General features: G+C 46.1%; 1 protein-coding gene across 1 annotated transcript in view; it reads right to left on the bottom strand.

Annotated features, from left to right (window-relative positions):
- Window positions 1–571: 571 nt before the first annotated feature.
- The window catches only part of snx3 (sorting nexin 3), a 37,564-nt gene continuing 19,601 nt past the window's right edge, over window positions 572–18,534 (bottom strand). Inside the window, exons 2-4 of the mRNA XM_055634982.1 lie at window positions 11,216–11,311; window positions 7,902–8,026; window positions 572–1,766 (exon numbers count right to left, since the gene is read on the bottom strand). Coding sequence (XP_055490957.1) covers window positions 1,652–1,766; window positions 7,902–8,026; window positions 11,216–11,311 — 336 coding nt within the window. The 3' untranslated portion in view covers window positions 572–1,651. The remainder of the gene's footprint in view (window positions 1,767–7,901; window positions 8,027–11,215; window positions 11,312–18,534) is intronic.

Raw genomic sequence — 18,534 nt, 5'->3', positions numbered from 1 at the left:
ATGTTAGCACAACAAGGGCTTGAAGTTACCGATGTTGGGAGAGTCCAGAACCAGGGGCCACAGTTTAAGAATAAGGGGTAAGCCATTTAGAACAGAGATGAGGAAACACTTTTTCCACACAGAGAGTTGTGAGTCTGTGGAATTCTCTGCCTCAGAGGGCGGTTCTCTGGATACTTTCAAGAGAGAGCTGGATTGGGCTCTTAAAGATAGCGGAGTTAGGGGATATGGGGAGAAGACAGGAACGGGGTACTGGTTGTGGATGATCAGCCATGATCACATTGATTGGTGGTGCTGGCTCAAAGGGCCGAATGGCCTACTCCTGCACCTATTGTCTATTGCTTCGATCAAGAGCAGGCACAAAGCAGTCTATTTGGGAGGAGGGATCCCCACCCTACACTTGAAACCTGATCTACCCGTAGCAGAATACCTCAATGGAAAGATCTCAGTGGATAGGAAGGGCTGAGAGGGATACAAGGCAAATGCAGGCAGGTGGGGGCATCATGGTCGGCATGGGCAAGTGGGGCCGAAGGGCCCATTTCCGCGCTGTGGTACAAACACTGAAGTCATCAAATCAGGTATCAATACATGTTTAATGTGCCTTTTAGAGTCTCAGGATATTCTCAAGTGCAGTTAAAGACAAGATAGCAGGACCAGGATACAGCAAAGTTTCACTTGACTGGCGAAGAGTAAATTAATTGCACTGGAAATAAGTTGGTTGTCATTCGAACTCTGCTTCTCTTCCATTAACACTGATGCACAGCAAAAAAAAAATATGTGGAGAAGACAAGCAGAGCATGTGTAACAAACCAAGGAGAAGCATTAAAGTTTATAACATAGTGACATACGCACAGAGTTAAATATGATTCAACATTTGTCTTAACTTTATTTGAAGACATTTCCGCTTTGCAGGAGGCTTGTTCTTAGTGTCTGATAAGTTCAAAAACAGAGACTTGGCTACAAGAGTTAGTACAAAAAGCGAAGGAATCGGAAGAGGCTCGACTTTCTCATTATATATACGAGCCGCAAAGATACAAATGCAGTATAATATGGATAGAGGTTCCCAGCTGAGGGGACAAAAAAGGGAGCTGCGTGGCGATAGGTGGGCTTGGCAAAAAGTGGGAAGGAACACAAACAGAGAGGGTTGTGGTTTGGTTAGTGGTGGTCTTAAATCTCCCCCCCACCCCCATCTATTCACCATGCACTCCAAAAACAAAATGCTTGCCAGATTACGGACAAACTTCAGCTAGGAGTTTTTGAATAACAAAGCACATGCATTATAAAAATATTCTTTCACAACTGTCGGGAGTATATCAGATAAAATTGTTAGAAATACTGCACTCGTACACCGCGGGTTCACCCGGCAGACTTGCCAAATGTAACGCGCGATCACAAATGTAACGCGCATCTCCATACTCGACTCAATTTTAAGGCTTCAGTACGAATAAAGCAATAATGTGTTATACAAAGCCAAATCATAGTAGCCAACTCGTATCCCAAGTGCAGATCCTTCTTGCTCGCGATCTGCACCCGTGACGAAGCTCTGTTCAGAAACATCGGGAAGCAGAAAGATGGACTGAGGATTAACCAAAAAAACCAGCAATTTCAATTGATATGGAAGGATTTTGTCAGCAAGGTCAGTGTTTTAGTCCATTCACACTGTTTGTGCATGTTTCACCTTTGCTGGCGTGTAGTTTTTGTCTACGATTTCCTCTTGCAGGAACATGTGAAGGCAGCGCTCATTCTGTGCCAAGGGATGCCCCGCAACTCTGAAAAAGGAAAAGGCAATTTCATTCAGAGAGTGATACAGCGTGGAAACAGGCCCTTCGGCCCAACTTGCCCACACCGACCAATACACCCCATCTACACTAGAAACATAGAAGAGTCAAGAGTCAAGAGAGTCAAGAGTCAATTTAATTGTCATTTGGACCCCTAGAGGTCCAAACGAAATGCCGTTTCTGCAGCCATACATTACACACAAATAGACCCAGACACAACATAATTACATTTTACATAAACATCCATCACATAGCTGTGATGGAAGGCCAAAAAAAACTTAGAAACATAGAAATTAGGTGCAGGAGTAGGCCATTCGGCCCTTCGAGCCTGGACCGCCATTCAATATGATCATGGCTGATCATCCAACTCAGTATCCCGTACCTGCCTTCTCTCCATACCCTCTGATCCCCTTAGCCACAAGGGCCACATCTAACTCCCTCTTAAATATAGCCAATGAACTGGCCTTGACTACCCCCAGCGGCAGAGAGTTCCAGAGATTCACCACTCTCTGTGTGAAAAAAGTTCTTCTCATCTCGGTTTTAAAGGATTTCCCCCTTATCCTTAAGACTAGTCCCACCTGCCTGCGTTTGGCCCACATCCCTCTAAACCGGTCCTATCCATGTACCTGTCCAATTGTTTCTTAAACGGTGCAATAGTCCCAGCCTCAACGACGTCCTCTGGCAGTTCGTTCCATACAAGCACCACCCTTTGTGTGAAAATGTTACCCCTCAGATTTCAATTAAATCTTTCCCCCTTCACCTTAAATCTATGTCTTCTGGTTATAATAGTATATCGACACACTGGTCTGTTCTGTATTCATGCCTTCTATATTCTGTTGTGTTGAAGTAAAACAAGAATTTCATAGTCCTATCTGGGACACATGCAATTAACTCTATTAAATCCCCTACACTGGGCAAGAGTTTGTGAGTCTACCCCATCTATTCCTCTCATGATTGTTGTACATATCTATAAGATCACCCCTCACCCTCCTGCTCTCCATGGAACACAGACCCAGTCTGCTCAACATCTCCCTGTCGCTCAGGGCCCTCGTCCAGGGCATCTTTTCCGTAAATCTTCTCTGTACCCTTTCCAACTTGACAACATCTTTCCTGTAACATGGTGCCTAGAACTGAACACAATACTCTAATTGCGGCCCTATCAATGTCACGTATAACTGCAACGTGACCTCCCAACTTCCTTACTCAATACCATGACTGATGAAGGCCAAAGTGCCAATAGCCTATCTACCAGTCGAGTCACCTTTGAGGAACAATGTGCCTGCACTTCTAGATCCCTCTGCTCTTTAAAGGGCCTGTCCCACTTACGTGTCCTTGGCACGCAAATTACGCGAGCTTGTGGTTGCGTTGAGTCGCGACGGTCCCGCGCGGCTTCATTCGACCGCACAGCCGTCTGGAGCACGTGACGTCATTTGAAGATGGACACAAAGCTGGAGTAACTCAGTGGGACCGGCAGCATCTCTGGAGAGAAGCAATGGGTGATGCTGCGTGTCGAGACTCTTCTTCAGTCTGAAAAGAAGGGTCTTGACCCGAAACGTCATCCATTGCTTCTCTCTAGAGATGCTGCCGGTCCCGCTGAGTTACTCCTGCGTTTTGTGTCTATCTTCAATTTTCTTGGCCCCGCTCTGGGAGTAGAAGTGGGGGCGGATCCGGACCGCAACGGCCGGGTGCACCAGGCCGAGTTTGGCGAACATTTGCCTGCTTCTGTTGGAGGTGAGTCGTTGCGTCGCGCCAGGGTCTTGGGCCTGTCCCACTTTGGCCGTCAGTTCCACGACAGGCCATTGGCGTGCGAAGATTTTTTTCGCTACAAAATTTCGGAGCCCCGCGCGATGTCGCGCACAACTCCATACCCCTCCGGATTTCTCAGTGGGACCGGCCCCGCACGGCCACACGATGCCCGTGCGCCTCAACGCGACCACGAGGTCGTGTAATTTGCGTGCTAAGGACACGCAAGTGGGACAGGCTCTTAAAACTCCCCAGAGCCCTACTATTCCCAGTGTTAAAATTCAATCATAATATTCAAGCAGTCTGAAAGGGGCCCAACTTGAAATATCATCTATCCATATTCTCTAGAGATGCTGCCCGACTCACCGATTTCCTGCAGCACGTTGTGTCTTTTACAATTTTTAACAAATAATTTGCAATAGTTTAAATGGGCCAGCAAGGGCTTGGTAGGGTGAAGAACGTCCGTTTCCCTGCTGCAACTGAATTATTCTGTAACTCCATTTATAGACAGACAGGCCGCAAATGGAACAATACCGACAATCTGGCACGAGCTAGGTAACAAACCTTTCGAAAGGAGTTGAGAAATTTCTTTAGTCAGTGGGCAGCCAATCTGTGGAATTCTTTGCCACTGAAGGCGGTGGAGGCCACGTCAATGGAAGACAGACACAAAGCCGGAGTGACTCAGCGGGACAGGCAGCATCTCTGGAGTGAAGGAATGGGTGCTGTTTCGGGTCGAGACCCTCCTTCAGTCTGAAGAAGGGTCTCGACCCGAAACCCGCTGAGCTTCTTCAGCGTTCTGTCTCCCAATAACTATACTTAGTTCCATTAAAACGTAGCAAATGAGGATGTAAATCCAAAGGGTTTCTACAGCTATATTAATAGCAAAAGGATAACGAGGGATAAAATTGGTCCATTGGAGAGACAGAGTGGACAGCTATCTGCAGAGCCAAAAGAGATGGGGGAGATATTGAACAATTTTTTTTCTTCGGTATTCACCAAGGAGAAGGATATTGAATTATGTGAGGTAAGGGAAACTAGTAGAGTAGCTATGGATACTATGAGGTTCAAAGTAAAAGAAGTACTGACACTTTTGAAAAATATAAAAGTGGATAAGTCTCCAGGTCCTGACAGGATATTCCCTAGGACATTGAGGGAAGTTAGTGTAGAAATAGCCGGGGCTATGACAGAAATATTTCAAATGTCATTAGAAACGGGAATAGTCCCCGAGGATTGGCGTACTGCGCATGTTGTTCCATTGTTTAAAAAGGGTTCTAAGAGTAAAGCTAGCAATTATAGACCTGTTAGTTTGACTTCAGTGGTAGGCAAATTAATGGAAAAGATACTTAGAGAAGGGAATGGAGGGTTATGGTATGAGTGCAGGCAGGTGGGACAAAAGGGGAAAAAAATTTGTTCGGCAAGGACTTGTAGGGCCGAGATGGCCTGTTTCTGTGCTGTAATTGTTATATGGTTATATGGTTATATGAGATAATATATATAAGCATCTAGATAAACAGGGTCTGATTAGGAACAGTCAACATGGATTTGTGCCTGGAAGGTCATGTTTGACTAATCTTCTTGAATTTTTTGAAGAGGTTACTAGGGAAATTGACGAGGGTAAAGCAGTGGATGTTGTCTATATGGACTTTAGTAAGGCCTTTGACAAGGTTCCTCATGGAAGGTTGGTCAAGAAGGTTCAACTGTTGGGTATAAATGCAGGAGTAGCAAGATGGATTCAACAGTGGCTGAATGGGAGAAGCCAGAGGGTAATGGTGGATGGCTGTTTATCGGGTTGGAGGCAGGTGACTAGTGGGGTGCCTCAGGGATCGGTGTTGGGTCCTTTGTTGTTTTGTCATGTACATCAATGATCTGGATGAAGGTGTGGTAAATTGGATTAGTAAGTATGCAGATGATACCAAGATAGGGGGTGTTGTGGATAATGAAGAGGATTTCCAAAGTCTACAGAGTGATTTAGGCCATTTGGAAAAATGGGCTGAAAGATGGCAAATGGAGTTTAATGCTGATAAATGTGAGGTGCTACACCTTGGCAGGACAAATCAAAATAGGACGTACATGGTAAATGGTAGGGAATTGAAGAATACAGTTGAACAGAGGGATCTGGGTATAACCGTGCATAGTTCCTTGAAGGTGGAATCTCATATAGATAGGGCGGTAAAGAAAGCTTTTGGTATGCTAGCCTTTATAAATCAGAGCATTGAGTATAGAAGCTGGGATGTAATGTTAAAATTGTACAAGGCATTGGTGAGACCAAATCTGGAGTATGGTGTACAATTTTGGTCGCCCAATTATAGGAAGGATGTCAACAAAATAGAGAGAGTACAGAGGAGATTTACTAGAATGTTGCCTGGGTTTCAACAACTAAGTTAGAGATAGGTTGAATAAGTTAGGTCTTTATTCTCTGGAGCGCAGAAGGTTAAGGGGGTACCTGATAGAGGTCTTTAAAATGATGAGACGTATAGACAGAGTTGATGTGGACAAGCTTTTCCCTTTGAGAATAGGGAAGATTCAAACAAGAGGACATGACTTCAGAATTAAGGGACAGAAGTTTAGTGGTAATATGAGGGGGAAGTTCTTTACTCAGTGGTAGCGGTGTGGAATGAGCTTCCAGTGGAAGTGGTGTCGGCAGGTTCATTGGTATAATTTAAAAATAAATTGAATAGGCATATGGATGAGAAGGGAATGGAGGGTTATGGTACGAGTGCAGGCAGGTGGGACTAAGGGGAAAAAAATTTGTTCGGCACGGACTTGTAGGGCCGAGATGGCCTGTTTCCATGCTGTAATTGTTATATGGTTATATGGTTTATATGGTTATGTTTTAAAAATACAATCTTCACTGGAATGTACAAGGATGAGAGGGTATATAATAGAAACATAACATTCTTAAAGGATTGGACAGGCTAGATGCAGGAAAAATGGTCCCGATGTTGGGGAGTCCAGAACCAGGGGTCACAGTTTAAGAATAGTAGACCGTTTGGGATTGAGGTGAGGAAAATCTTTTTCACCTCACAATTACAATTGTAGGAATATAACCGCTTATTTTGTGATGTTGGCACATGAGCAAGAACGGGCAACACGGTGGCGCAGCGGTAGAGTCGCTCCCTCACAGCGCCAGAGACCCAGGTTCGATCCTGACTTCCGGTGCTGTCTGTACGGAGTTTGTACGTTCTCCCCGTGACCTGCGTGGATTATCTCCGAGACAGGGTCTTAGTGAGACCACATCTGGAGTATTGCGTACAGTTTTGGTCTCCAAATCTGAGGAAGGACATTATTGCCATAGAGGGAGTGCAGAGACGGTTCACCAGACTGATTCCTGGGATGTCAGGACTGTCTTATGAAGAAAGACTGGATAGACTTGGTTTATACTCTCTAGAGTTTAGAAGATTGAGAGGGGATCTTATAGAAACTTACAAAATTCTTAAGGGGTTGGACAGGCTAGATGCAGGAAGATTGTTCCCGATGTTAGGGAAGTCCAGGACAAGGGGTCACAGCTTAAGGATAAAGGGGAAATCCTTTAAAACCGAGATGAGAAGAACTTTTTTCACGCAGAGTGGTGAATCTCTGGAACTCTCTGCCACAGAGGGTAGTTGGGGCCAGTCCATTGGCTATATTTAAGAGGGAGTTAGATGTGGCCCTTGTGGCTAAGGGGATCAGGGGGTATGGAGAGAAGGCAGGTACGGGATACTGAGTTGGATGCTCAGCCATGATCATATTGAATGGCGGTGCAGGCTCGAAGGGCCAAATGGCCTACTCCTGCACCTAATTTCTATGTTTCTATGTTTCTATCTTTGTTTCCCTCCCACACTCCAAAGATAATAGGTCAATTGGTATAAAATGTAAAATTGTCCCTAGTGTGTGTGTGTGTGTGTGTGTGTGTGTGTGTGTGTGTGTGTGTGTGTGTGTGTGTGTGTGTGTGTGTGTGTGTGTGTGTGTGTGTGTGTGTGTGTGTGTGTGTGTGTGTGTGGTAGTGTTAATGTGCGGGGAGCGTTGGTCAGTGTGGCTTAGGTGGGCCGAAGGGCCTGTTTTCATGATGTATCTCGAAACTAAACTAAATTGTTAAACGAAAAAAGTTTGAACAAAAGTGACCTTAAAGGGTCTGTTCCACTGTACGAGGTAATCCAAGAGCGCACACACACACACACTTGTCATTTCAAAACATGAGATCCAAAAATCAGGACACATCCTGTCACTTCTAACAGTCATGTGCCTCTTACAGTTCAATAAATGGAACGTGGGTTAAATTAAACACTTCCTGAATTTCACTTCCCTCAAACAATATTCCACGCACTTAAACATTTGGGTGGCTTTCCATTTTTATTCACAGAACTCAATTTCCTTGCATTCAGAAGTAAATGGAAAAAGCATTACTTGTTAATAAATTGTTCAAGGCCCTGTCTTCTCTCTTCTATAAAGCTGTCATCGAAGATGCCATCATCCCCTCTGAAAGGCAGCTGCCGAAATAGTGCTTTGCCTGGCAATGGAGGCACCACAACCTGCAAGGGACAAGAGGACCACAAAGTTTAAGACAAATCTAGTCAGCCAACATAGCGATTTACTTTAGAATGGAACTGTGGATATAACTGGTTTATACCAAAGATAGACACAAAATGCTGGAAAAACTCAGCGGGTCACTCAGCATGTCTGGGGGAAAAGGGATAGGGACCTTTCCTCTTACTCATCAGCCGAACGACAAAAGCAAGCATGTCAAATGTCCTCTTCACCACCCTGACCAGCCGTGTAGCCACTTCATGAAACATACCTGGCACTGCCAGATGTGTTTTACAATATTCTCTCTCTCCTCCCCCCCTTCTATAATCTCAAGTCCGTAACAGTGCGTGTTACATTCGGTAATGTATATGCTCTCAGTTAGTTTAGTTCAAAGATACAGCAATGGAAACAGGCCCTTCGGCCCACTGAGTCCACGCTGACATAGACACATAGAAAAATAGGTGCAGGAGTAGGCCATTTGACCCTTCGAACCAGCACCACCATTCAATATGATCAAGGCTGATCATCTAAAATCTGTACCCGTTCTTGCTTCCCCATATCCCTGGATTCCTTTAGCCCTAAGAGATAAATCTAACTGTCAATCGACCATCGATCACATGTTTGACGTTTTCCCACATTCTCATCCATTCCGTACACACCAGTGGTAATCTGTACAGAGGTCTATGAACCTACAATCCCGCACGTCTTTGGGTTGTGGGAGGCAATCGGGAGTATATCACAGGGGGAGCATGCAAACTCTGCACAGGCAGCATTTAAGGTGAGGATCAAACCCGGGTCTCTGCCGCTGAGAGGTAGCGGGTCTACCAGGTTAAAGGTTCAACACTGCGTGGTGACAGCAAAAGGATAGCAAAAGGATTTGAGTATAGGAGCAGGGAGGTTCTACTGCAGTTGTACAGGGTCTTGGTGAGACCACACCTGGAGTATTGCGTACAGTTTTGGTCTCCAAATCTGAGGAAGGACATTATTGCCATAGAGGGAGTGCAGAGAAGGTTCACCAGACTGATTCCTGGGATGTCAGGACTGTCTTATGAAGAAAGACTGGATAGACTTGGTTTATACTCTCTAGAATTTAGGAGATTGAGAGGGGATCTTATAGAAACTTACAAAATTCTTAAGGGGTTGGACAGGCTAGATGCAGGAAGATTGCTCCCGATGTTGGGGAAGTCCAGGACAAGGGGTCACAGCTTAAGGATAAGGGGGAAATCCTTTAAAACCGAGATGAGAAGAACTTTTTTCACACAGAGAGTGGTGAATCTCTGGAACTCTCTGCCGCAGAGGGTAGACGAGGCCAGTTCATTGGCTATATTTAAGAGGGAGTTAGATGTGGCCCTTGTGGCTAAGGGGATCAGAGGGTATGGAGAGAAGGCAGGTACGGGATACCGAGTTGGATGATCAGCCATGATCATATTGAATGGCGGTGCAGGCTCGAAGGGCCGAATGGCCTACTCCTGCACCTAATTTCTATGTTTCTATGACAGGAGCGCTGGTGGGTTTTTTTTTAAATGGTCTGGAACATTCAATGCCTACTCTTCCCACTCGCTGAAAACCTGCACAACCGGACTTAACGATAAAGGCAAACAGTGATGTGGCCAATTTATTCGAGCTTGGAAAAACCCCACTACAAATCAAAGAACACTTCCTCTTGGCCACAAAATTGAAAATGCACCCATTGCAGTTTGTTCTGCATTCCGTTCAGACCCATTTCCCACACAATTACCTCAGTGGATTTTTATTTCTCGACCATGGCTTTATGGAAGTAGCAGCATTTTACTTTTGTTCAAAAGACAGTGTAGATCAACTTAAGTGTAAATTCAACACAACCAATTCAAACTGGATGCTCGGGGATACCTCAATGACAGCTTCACATGCAGACAGTTTTAGACTTTAGACACAGCGTAGAAACAGGACCTTCGGCCTACCGAGTCCATGCTGGCCGGCAATCACCCCATCCACTGACACCCAGATACAACAGACACTAGGTGCAGGAGTAGGCCATTTGGCCCTTCGAGCCAGCACTGCCATTCAATGTGTTTAAGAAGGAACTGCAGATGCTGGAAAATCGAAGGTAGTCAAAAGTGCTGGAGAAACTCAGCGGGTGCAGCAGCATCTATGGAGCGAAGGAAATAGGCAACGTTTCGGGCCGAAACCCTCCTTCAGACTCAAGAAGGGTTTTGGCCTGAAACGTTGCCTATTTCATTCGCTCCATAGATGCTGCTGCACCGGCTGAACTTCTCCAGCACTTTTGTCTACCCGCCATTCAATGTGATCATGGCTGATCATCCCCAATCAGTACCCCGTTCCTGCCTTCTCCCCATATCCCCTGACTCCGCTATCTTTAAGAGCCCTATCTAGCTCCCTCTTGAAAGTATCCAGAGAACCCGCCTCCACCGCCGTCTGAGGCAGAGAATTCCACAGACTCACCACTCTCTGTGAGGAAAAAGTGTTTCCTCATCTCCGTTCGAAATAGGCTTACCCCTTATTCTTAAACTGCGGCCCCTGGTTCTGGACTCCCCCAACATCGGGAACACGTTTCCTGCCTCTAGCTAGTTTTTCCCGAGACCCCACTCGCAGTCTCAGGGAGAGCGTACAAACTCTACCTCCATGCTGGCCCTGAATTAGAGGCAAGTTGAACTAACTGAAATGTACTTGCAGAGCCGATCGAACATTACCTGGTACATTTCAATCTAATTCTATTGTAAAGATATTTTTGCTGAGTTCCCCTTTCCTTAAAAGGTCAATGCGAAATGGCTTACCCAAACAAAATGGGCAAGTGATGAAACCCAGTTATGGCTGGAGGGTACCACACAAGTTCTAGGGGGCAGAAGTAGGCCATTCAGCCCATCAAGTTCAATCATGGCTGATCTACCTTTACCTGTCAACCCCATTCTCCTGCCTTCTCCCCATAACCCCTGACACGCGCACTAATTTAAAAAAAATGTCAATCTACGCCTTAAAAAAATATCCATTGACGGCCTCCACAGATTCACCACCCTCTGACTAAAGAAATTCCTTCACATTTGCTTTCTAAAAGTATGTCATTGTATTCCGAGGCTATGGCCTTTGGTCTTGGCTTCTCCTACTAATGGAAACATCCTCTCCCCATTCACTCTGTCCACACCGTTCAACATGCTTTTACCCTCTTGTCCAAACATTGGAAATAAACGGGGTTTTACCTTGCTTTCCCTTTCAAGTTCATTTCTCAGCCATTCAAAGTCACTGTATCTTCTCCTCACTGAAGATTCCTTCAACTTGAATATCGGTAGATTGGTCTGGAAAAAAGATAATTCAAGTCACTCAAAGTGCAATGAAACTAATCCAGCAAATTCATCGCAAGCGTGCAAGAGTTCCGAAAATAGGTTTATGATTAAACGTGAAATATAAATATGAACAAATATTTAACATTATAAACCAGGAGAGTTTATGACCAGATAGTGCATAGATATTGGGGAAGCTAATATCCTTTGCCACAATAGGTTACAAACCATGTTTCTAACAGCAGTATGGCCTCAGGCAGATGGGGCTCGTCAGCCTGGGAAGGCGGTCCATCTAGCAGAGGGAAAACTCCGATTTAAAACCTCCACTGCCTTGTGGCCATATCCAGTCATGGAATAGGCTCCAGGAGTAAACCTCAAGAAATTCCAGAGTCGGAGCCCCTAAGGCAGTTTGTCGTTGTCTACAACCTCGCCCTGGCAGCTCCTGCGACGGCACTGGTGCCAAACTGTAACGGCCCTGCTGTTCCTTTGGATCGATCAGCGACGTGGAGAGGGAGACCCGTGCTGCATGGGCAACAGCCTGTCTTCCATATGACATCGATCGCCCAGGCTTGCATCCGACCAGGATGCATCACCCATGGTCAGTCATGACCGAGGGGGGCCTACTACATGGCAAATAATAGGCCATTAACAAGACCTTAATGAGATTGGTGAATAGATACAAGCGGGAAGGCCAGCAGTAATTAATATCCACCGATTAGCAAGAAATTTGCTCCTACCCCTTTCCTGGGGTTGAAGAGAAAGTACCAACATCATTATTCACATCCGCCCTTTTGCCTTCTCGATTATCTCCCACGTTTCTTATACGCAGATTCACTTGATCCCAGTGATCTGTACCTCCATTTTGGACATGTACCTCCATTTTGCTGACAAGAGTCCCTCATCTGAAGGGTTGCAACCTAAATCATCACCTGTCCATATTCACCAGAGATGCTGCCTGACCCACCAAGTTACTCCAGCACTGTCTTTTTTTTGATAAACCGGCATCTGCAGTTCCTCGTGTCTACATCTGCCTCTTCCGTCAGGGTACCTCAATACATCTATCCGCTTTGCTGTTCATTGACAGGAAGACAGGCCCTTCGGCCCACCGTGTCCTTGCCGACCAGCGATTCCCCCTACTATCCTCCTACACGTTGAGCATCGAGAGCAACTTTGTGCAGCATATCTGAAGAACGATGTGCTGGCTGTGGAGAGGGCCCAGAGGAGGTTAACAAGAATGATCCCAGAATTTAGTAGGTTCACATACGAAGAGCGTTTGACGGCATGAGGCCTGTACTCGCTGGAGTGTCGAAGGATGTGGGGGAGGGGACCACATTGAAACTTACCGAATATTGAAAGGCCTGGATAGAATGGATGTGGAGAGGATGTTTCCACTAGTGGGAGAGTCTAGGAGCAGAGGTCATAGGCTCAGAATAAAATGGTGTACCTTTTCAGGAAGGAGATGAGGAGGAATTTCTTGAGTCAGAGTGATGAATCTGCGGAATTATTTGGAGGCCACCAATGGATATTTTTACAGCAGAGATAGATGGTTTCTTGATTAGTACAGGTGTTAGGGGTTATGGGGAGAAGGCAGGAGAATGGGGTTAGGAGGGAGAAATAGATCAGCCGTGATTGAAGTGGAGAGCAGACGATGGGCCGAATGGCCTAATTCTGGTCCTATCACTTATGACACGAGGGACAATTTATAATTTTACCAAGCCAATCAACCTATAAATCTGTTCAAGAAGGAACTGCAGATGCTGGAAGATCGAAGGTACACAAAATTGCTGGAGAAACTCAGTGGGTGCAGCAGCATCTATAAATCTGTATGTCTTGAGTATGTGAGGAAACTGGAGCACCCAGAGAAAACCCACACGGTCACAGGGAGAATGTACAAACTCCATACAGACAGAACCCGTAGTCAGAATCGAACCCGGGTCTCTGGCGCTGTAAGGCAGCAACTCTACGCCTGCGCCACCGTGCCGCCCTTATTGTCCCCGAACTCTCCCCATCTCACTTTTGACAGCCTCCCCTTGCCAGATGACCCTGTGGCCAACAGCTTCCTTGGAACAGAGAGGATATGGACCGTCTTTAGGTTAGAGGGGGCATGGAAGGGGAGATGGCAAGAGATTTCCCCTTAGCGAGTCTATAACAAGTACCCATAGGTGTAGGTAGTGGAAGATTGGGAGGGAATGATGCAAAGACTCCCTCAGGGTGGGTAAATCTGGATTGCCATGTCAGAGTAGGGTGCTGGAGACTGAGAGAATGCAGAAAGCAGGGTAGAATGAAGAGCAGTTTAGTATTTAGATGAGCCCTTGATATGGAAAGCATCCACGCTTGCCGTTCAGCTGCTTAAGGATTAGTATTGATTGCTACATCAGACAAGTTGGGCTAGGCTGCCTATCCCTGCTTCAATGGTTTTATCTTGAAAATATTTCCTACCACAAAGTGCAAACTGCACGCGATCCTCCAATACAATTTACGTGCATGTTGCCAGGACTCAGGACCTGAGCTACAGGGGGAGGTTATATTCTTTGCAATGCAGGAGGAATGAGGGGTGATCGTATAGAAGTGTACAAAATCATGAGGGGAATCGATTGATTAGACGCATAGAGTTTCTTGCTCAGAGAGAATTGAGAACCAGAGGACATAGGTTTAAGGAGGAAAAATTTAATAAGAACCCAAAGGCTAACTTTTTCCACACTAATTTGAGGAAGGACATCCTTGTGATTGAGGCAGTGCAGCGTAGGTTCACGAGATTGATCCCTGGGATGACGGGACTGTCATATGAGGAAAGATGGAAAAGACAAGGCTTGTATTCACTGGAGTTTAGAAGGATGAGGGGAGGGATCTTATAGAAACATATAAAATTATAAAAGGACTGGACAAGCTAGATGCAAAAAAATGTTCCCAATGTTGGGTGAGTCCAGAACCAGGGGTCACAGTCTTAGAATAAATGAGAGGCCATTTAAGGCTGAGGCCAGTTTTTGTGCTGTATGAATGACTTATGATGCATATGCACTTCTAGAAAAATCAACCTATCAAAAATAAATCAAACACACAATGCTGTGTGTACATAGCCCTAGTGAGACCACACCTGGAGTATTGTGTGCAGTTTTGGTCCTCTAATTTGAGGAAGGACATTCTTGCTATTGAGGGAGTGCAGCGTAGGTTTACAAAGTTAATTCCCAGGATGGCAGGACTGTCATATGCTGAGAGAATGGAGCAGCTGGGCAATTACACTCTGGAATTCAGAAGGATGAGAGGGCATCTCATTGAAACGTGTAAGATTGTTAAGGGCTTGGACACACTAGAGGCAGGAAACATGTTCCCGATGTTGGGGGAGTCCAGAACCAGGGGCCGCAGTTTAAGAATAAGGAGTAAGCCATTTAGAACGGAGATAAGGAAACACTTTTTCTCACAGAGAGTGGTGAGTCTGTGGAATTCTCTGCCTCAGAGGGCAGTGGAGGCAGGTTCTCTGGATGCTTTCAAGAGAGCTAGATAGGGCTCTTAAAAATAGCGGAGTCAGAGGATATGGGGAGAAGGCAGGAACGAGGTACTGATTGTGGATGATCAGCCATGATCACATTGAATGGCGGTGCTGGCTCGAAGGGCCGGATGGCCTACTCCTGCACCTACTGTCTAATATGCTTAACGTTCAACATAACGCACTACTTTGTGCTAACGGCATCCACCAGCTGTATTCCTTAACAAGTAGCACCAAGTATCAGAGGCCAACATACCAGAAAAATCTTACTTTGCTAATATGGGTCATGAACCTAATGTCAGGGGTTTCGGGGAGAAGGCAGGAAAATGGGGTTGAGAGCAATAGATAGATTAGCCATGATTGAATGGCGGGGAAGACTCGATAGGCCGAATGGCCTAATTCTGCTCCTATCACCTTTGAAATTCAAACCTATGCTTAACCTGGAATGTAGATACTTGGAACTGCAGATTGCTGGCTTACAAAAGAAAGCACAGTACTGGAATAACTCAGCAGGTCAGCCAGCATCTCTAGAGTGGGGGGGCCTTAAATGGGGGGGGCTACCATCGACTCCACAGTCAAAAAGGCACAACAGAGGATGTACTACCTACGGCAGCTGAGGAAGCACAATCTGCCACAGGCAATGGTTACACAGAAAGGCTGGAGAAACTCAGCGGGTGCAGCAGCATCTAAGGAGCGAAGGAAATAGGCAACGTTTCGGGCCGAAACCCTTCTTCAGACTGATGGTGGGGGTGGGAGGGGACAAGAAAGGGAAAAGGAGGAGTAGCCAGAAGGCTGGAGGGTGGGAGGAGACAGCAGGGGAGCTGAGGAAGGGTAGGAGACAGCAAGGACTAACAAAATTGGGAGAATTCGATATTCATGCCCCCGGGGTGCAGACTCCCCAAACGGAATATGAGGTGCTGTTCCTCCAATTTCCGGTGCTGCTCGGGTTTCTCCAGCCTTTCTGTGTAACCTTCGATTCTCCAGCATCTGCAGTTCCCTCTTAAACACTGCCACAGGCAATCAGAAGAATCAGAATCAATTTATTTGTCATTTGGACCCCTGGAGGTCCAAACGAAATGCCGTTTCTGCAGCCATACATAACACACAAATAGACCCCAGACACAACATAATTACATTTAACATAAACATCCATCACATAACTGTGATGGAGGCCAAATAAACGTATCTCTCCACTGCACTCTCCCCCCCCCCCGATGTCAGAGTCAAAGTCATAGCCCCCGGCTGGCGATGGCGATTGTCCCGCGGCCATTAAAGCCACGCCGGGTGATGCAAGGTCGCACACCGGGTCTTGGTGTTGGTGCCCCCGGTGTGCGCTCGCAGAGTCCCGCGGCCATTCCAGCCGCGCGGGGCAGCGGTGCTAGGCCCCGCTCCAGGAGCTCTTCGACCCCGCAACTCGGGCGGGAGAAGTCGCCGCCGCAGAAGCCCCGAAAAGCGGTCTCCCCCCAGGGAGCCGTGGGCTCGGCGCCGTCGTCCACAGACATGTAGAGAGCCTCCGACTCTCCGGCAGCAGCAGCAGCAGCAGCAACAGCATCAGCAGCAGCAGCGCTCCTCCACCGCTCCGGACCCGGCCAGCTCCGCGACGGTGAGGTGAGTCGACACCCGAGTCCCCGGTCTCTTCCTGTTGGAGGCCGCTCCTCGTTACGGCCTCAACGACGGCTGAGACCCGACGAGAAAAGGTCGGGTCTCAGTGCAGGGAGAGATTCAAAAAGTTTCCCCCCCCCCCCTCCCACCCCCCCCCCACCCCCCCCACACACACACCCCCAACATAAAAATAACAAAAACTACACAGAAACACAGACAAAAAAATAATAAAAACGCGGACAGGCTGCAGAGGCCGCTGCTGGCCAGAGCCGCGCCGCCTACCGGAAATGATGGTCCAATTCTACACGGCCATCATAGAGTCTGTTCTCACCTTCTCCATCATGGTCTGGTTTGGCTCAGCCACCCAAGCAAGACAGCTGGAGGCTGCAGCGAATCGTCTGATCAGCAGAGAATGTTATTGGCTGCAACCTTCCCTCCATTGATGAACTGTACACTGTAAGGGGCAGGAAGCGAGCGGGCAAGATCATCTCTGACCCCGCACAATGACAATGGGACTTTAAACTGTGTAGAGTTTGTTTTGTTATTTATTCTATGTTATGACTGCAGGCTAAACCATTTCATTGCACTGAAAAGTGCAATGACAATAAAACTGAATCCAATCCAATCCAATCTCACCCTGGCCACAAACTCTTTGAATCACTTCCCTCTGGAAGGCGACTCCGGACTGTCAAAGTTGCCACAGCCAGACATAAAAACAGCTTTTTATCCACGAGTAGTTGCTCTACTCAACAGCCAAAAATCTGTAGCCTCCCTTTGATCTGGTATTTTGTTGGTTCACATGCTTGATCAATGGTGATTTATCATTAATCTTTTATTATTATTAATGTTTAGTGTTTTCGGAGTCATTCATAACTCTCCCTGTATGTCATGTTGTTACTTGTGGGCGGAGCACCAAGGCAAATTCCTTGTATGTGAATACTTGGCCAATAAACTTAATTACTTACTTACTTAGAGAACATGGATAGGTGATGTTTCAGGTCAGAATCCTCCTGCCCAAAACATTCCTCATCCATGTTCTCCAGAGATGTTGCCTGTCCCGTGAATTACTCCAGCACTCTGCGGCTTAATTTAGAACGGCAACTTAAAATTTGTATAGTACTCATGTCAGCATGAAAGTCAGATCCCAAACAAGTAACACAAATAAACTGCAAATGATTTCTAACACACCCAATCATGAGAAATTCAGATCTCAAACATTCTTGTCCTTCTCTATTGTGGCTTTGACTCCCAACACATGCAATTAAAATAATTGAAAGTTCAGTACTGGTTCAGTGGTCAGTCAATTTGACCGCAAGTCTTCAAAGCTACTCTGCTCGATTTCTTCCCAATCTCAACAAGTTGCTTTCTACTTTCAGATATCAAGACTGCAATGAGCAAATATTAATTTTATTGCCATTTGAAAGTCAATGCTGGCCAGAAGGGGTTATTTTTTTTTTTTGCGCGATTTTTCTGGTCAGCTCCTTTCTTCAAAGAAAGGCATTATTCCACAGCAAGCTGTTAATTTGTACTAATTGCACCTTGGATTAGAGTTATCCAATTTCACCAGCTAGCTTTTTACCTGAACTTGCCTTGGTTCCCCTTGAAACACCGTTGGGTCTTTGTGGCTCTTGAATACGCAGAACAAAACGCTCACAACACTGGTCATATTAAAATGGAACTCGGCATTTTAAATACCTTCTCTCAAATTACAAAGAGATTAACTTCTATTTTACTTGGTGTAAAGATCAACCAAGCCCCCAAAAAAAGCCTATCCTGAGCACTTACCTGTGGGGACAGAAGCATACAAAAAGTTAATCCTTGAAACAGATCAGGGCCGCGGGTACAATGCTCGAGTGGAGAGTGTAATCCTCATTAATTTGCCTTTAAAATTTCCTTTTTGAACTTCTGACACCTCATTCTTTATTCATCGACCACGAGAGAGAGAGAGAGAGAGAGAGAAAGTGGCCGAGACACCAGACTATTGAAGAAATGCAACGTCCTCTCGTCTCAGTTTCATGGCTCCAATCTGGAGGTAATCTTTGCTTAAAAGACGATTTGGAAATAACACTGTGATCCTGACGGTTGAGAAATAAAACATACCAAGGCCAAGTCAGTGGATGTTTTTAAGGCAGAGATAGATAGATGTCAACAT

Source organism: Leucoraja erinacea, chromosome 5 (genome assembly GCF_028641065.1).
Source record: "Leucoraja erinacea ecotype New England chromosome 5, Leri_hhj_1, whole genome shotgun sequence".
Classification (NCBI taxonomy): domain Eukaryota; kingdom Metazoa; phylum Chordata; class Chondrichthyes; order Rajiformes; family Rajidae; genus Leucoraja; species Leucoraja erinaceus.
Note: the sequence above shows the minus strand (reverse complement) of the source record. Positions and strands in the feature narration are given on the sequence as shown.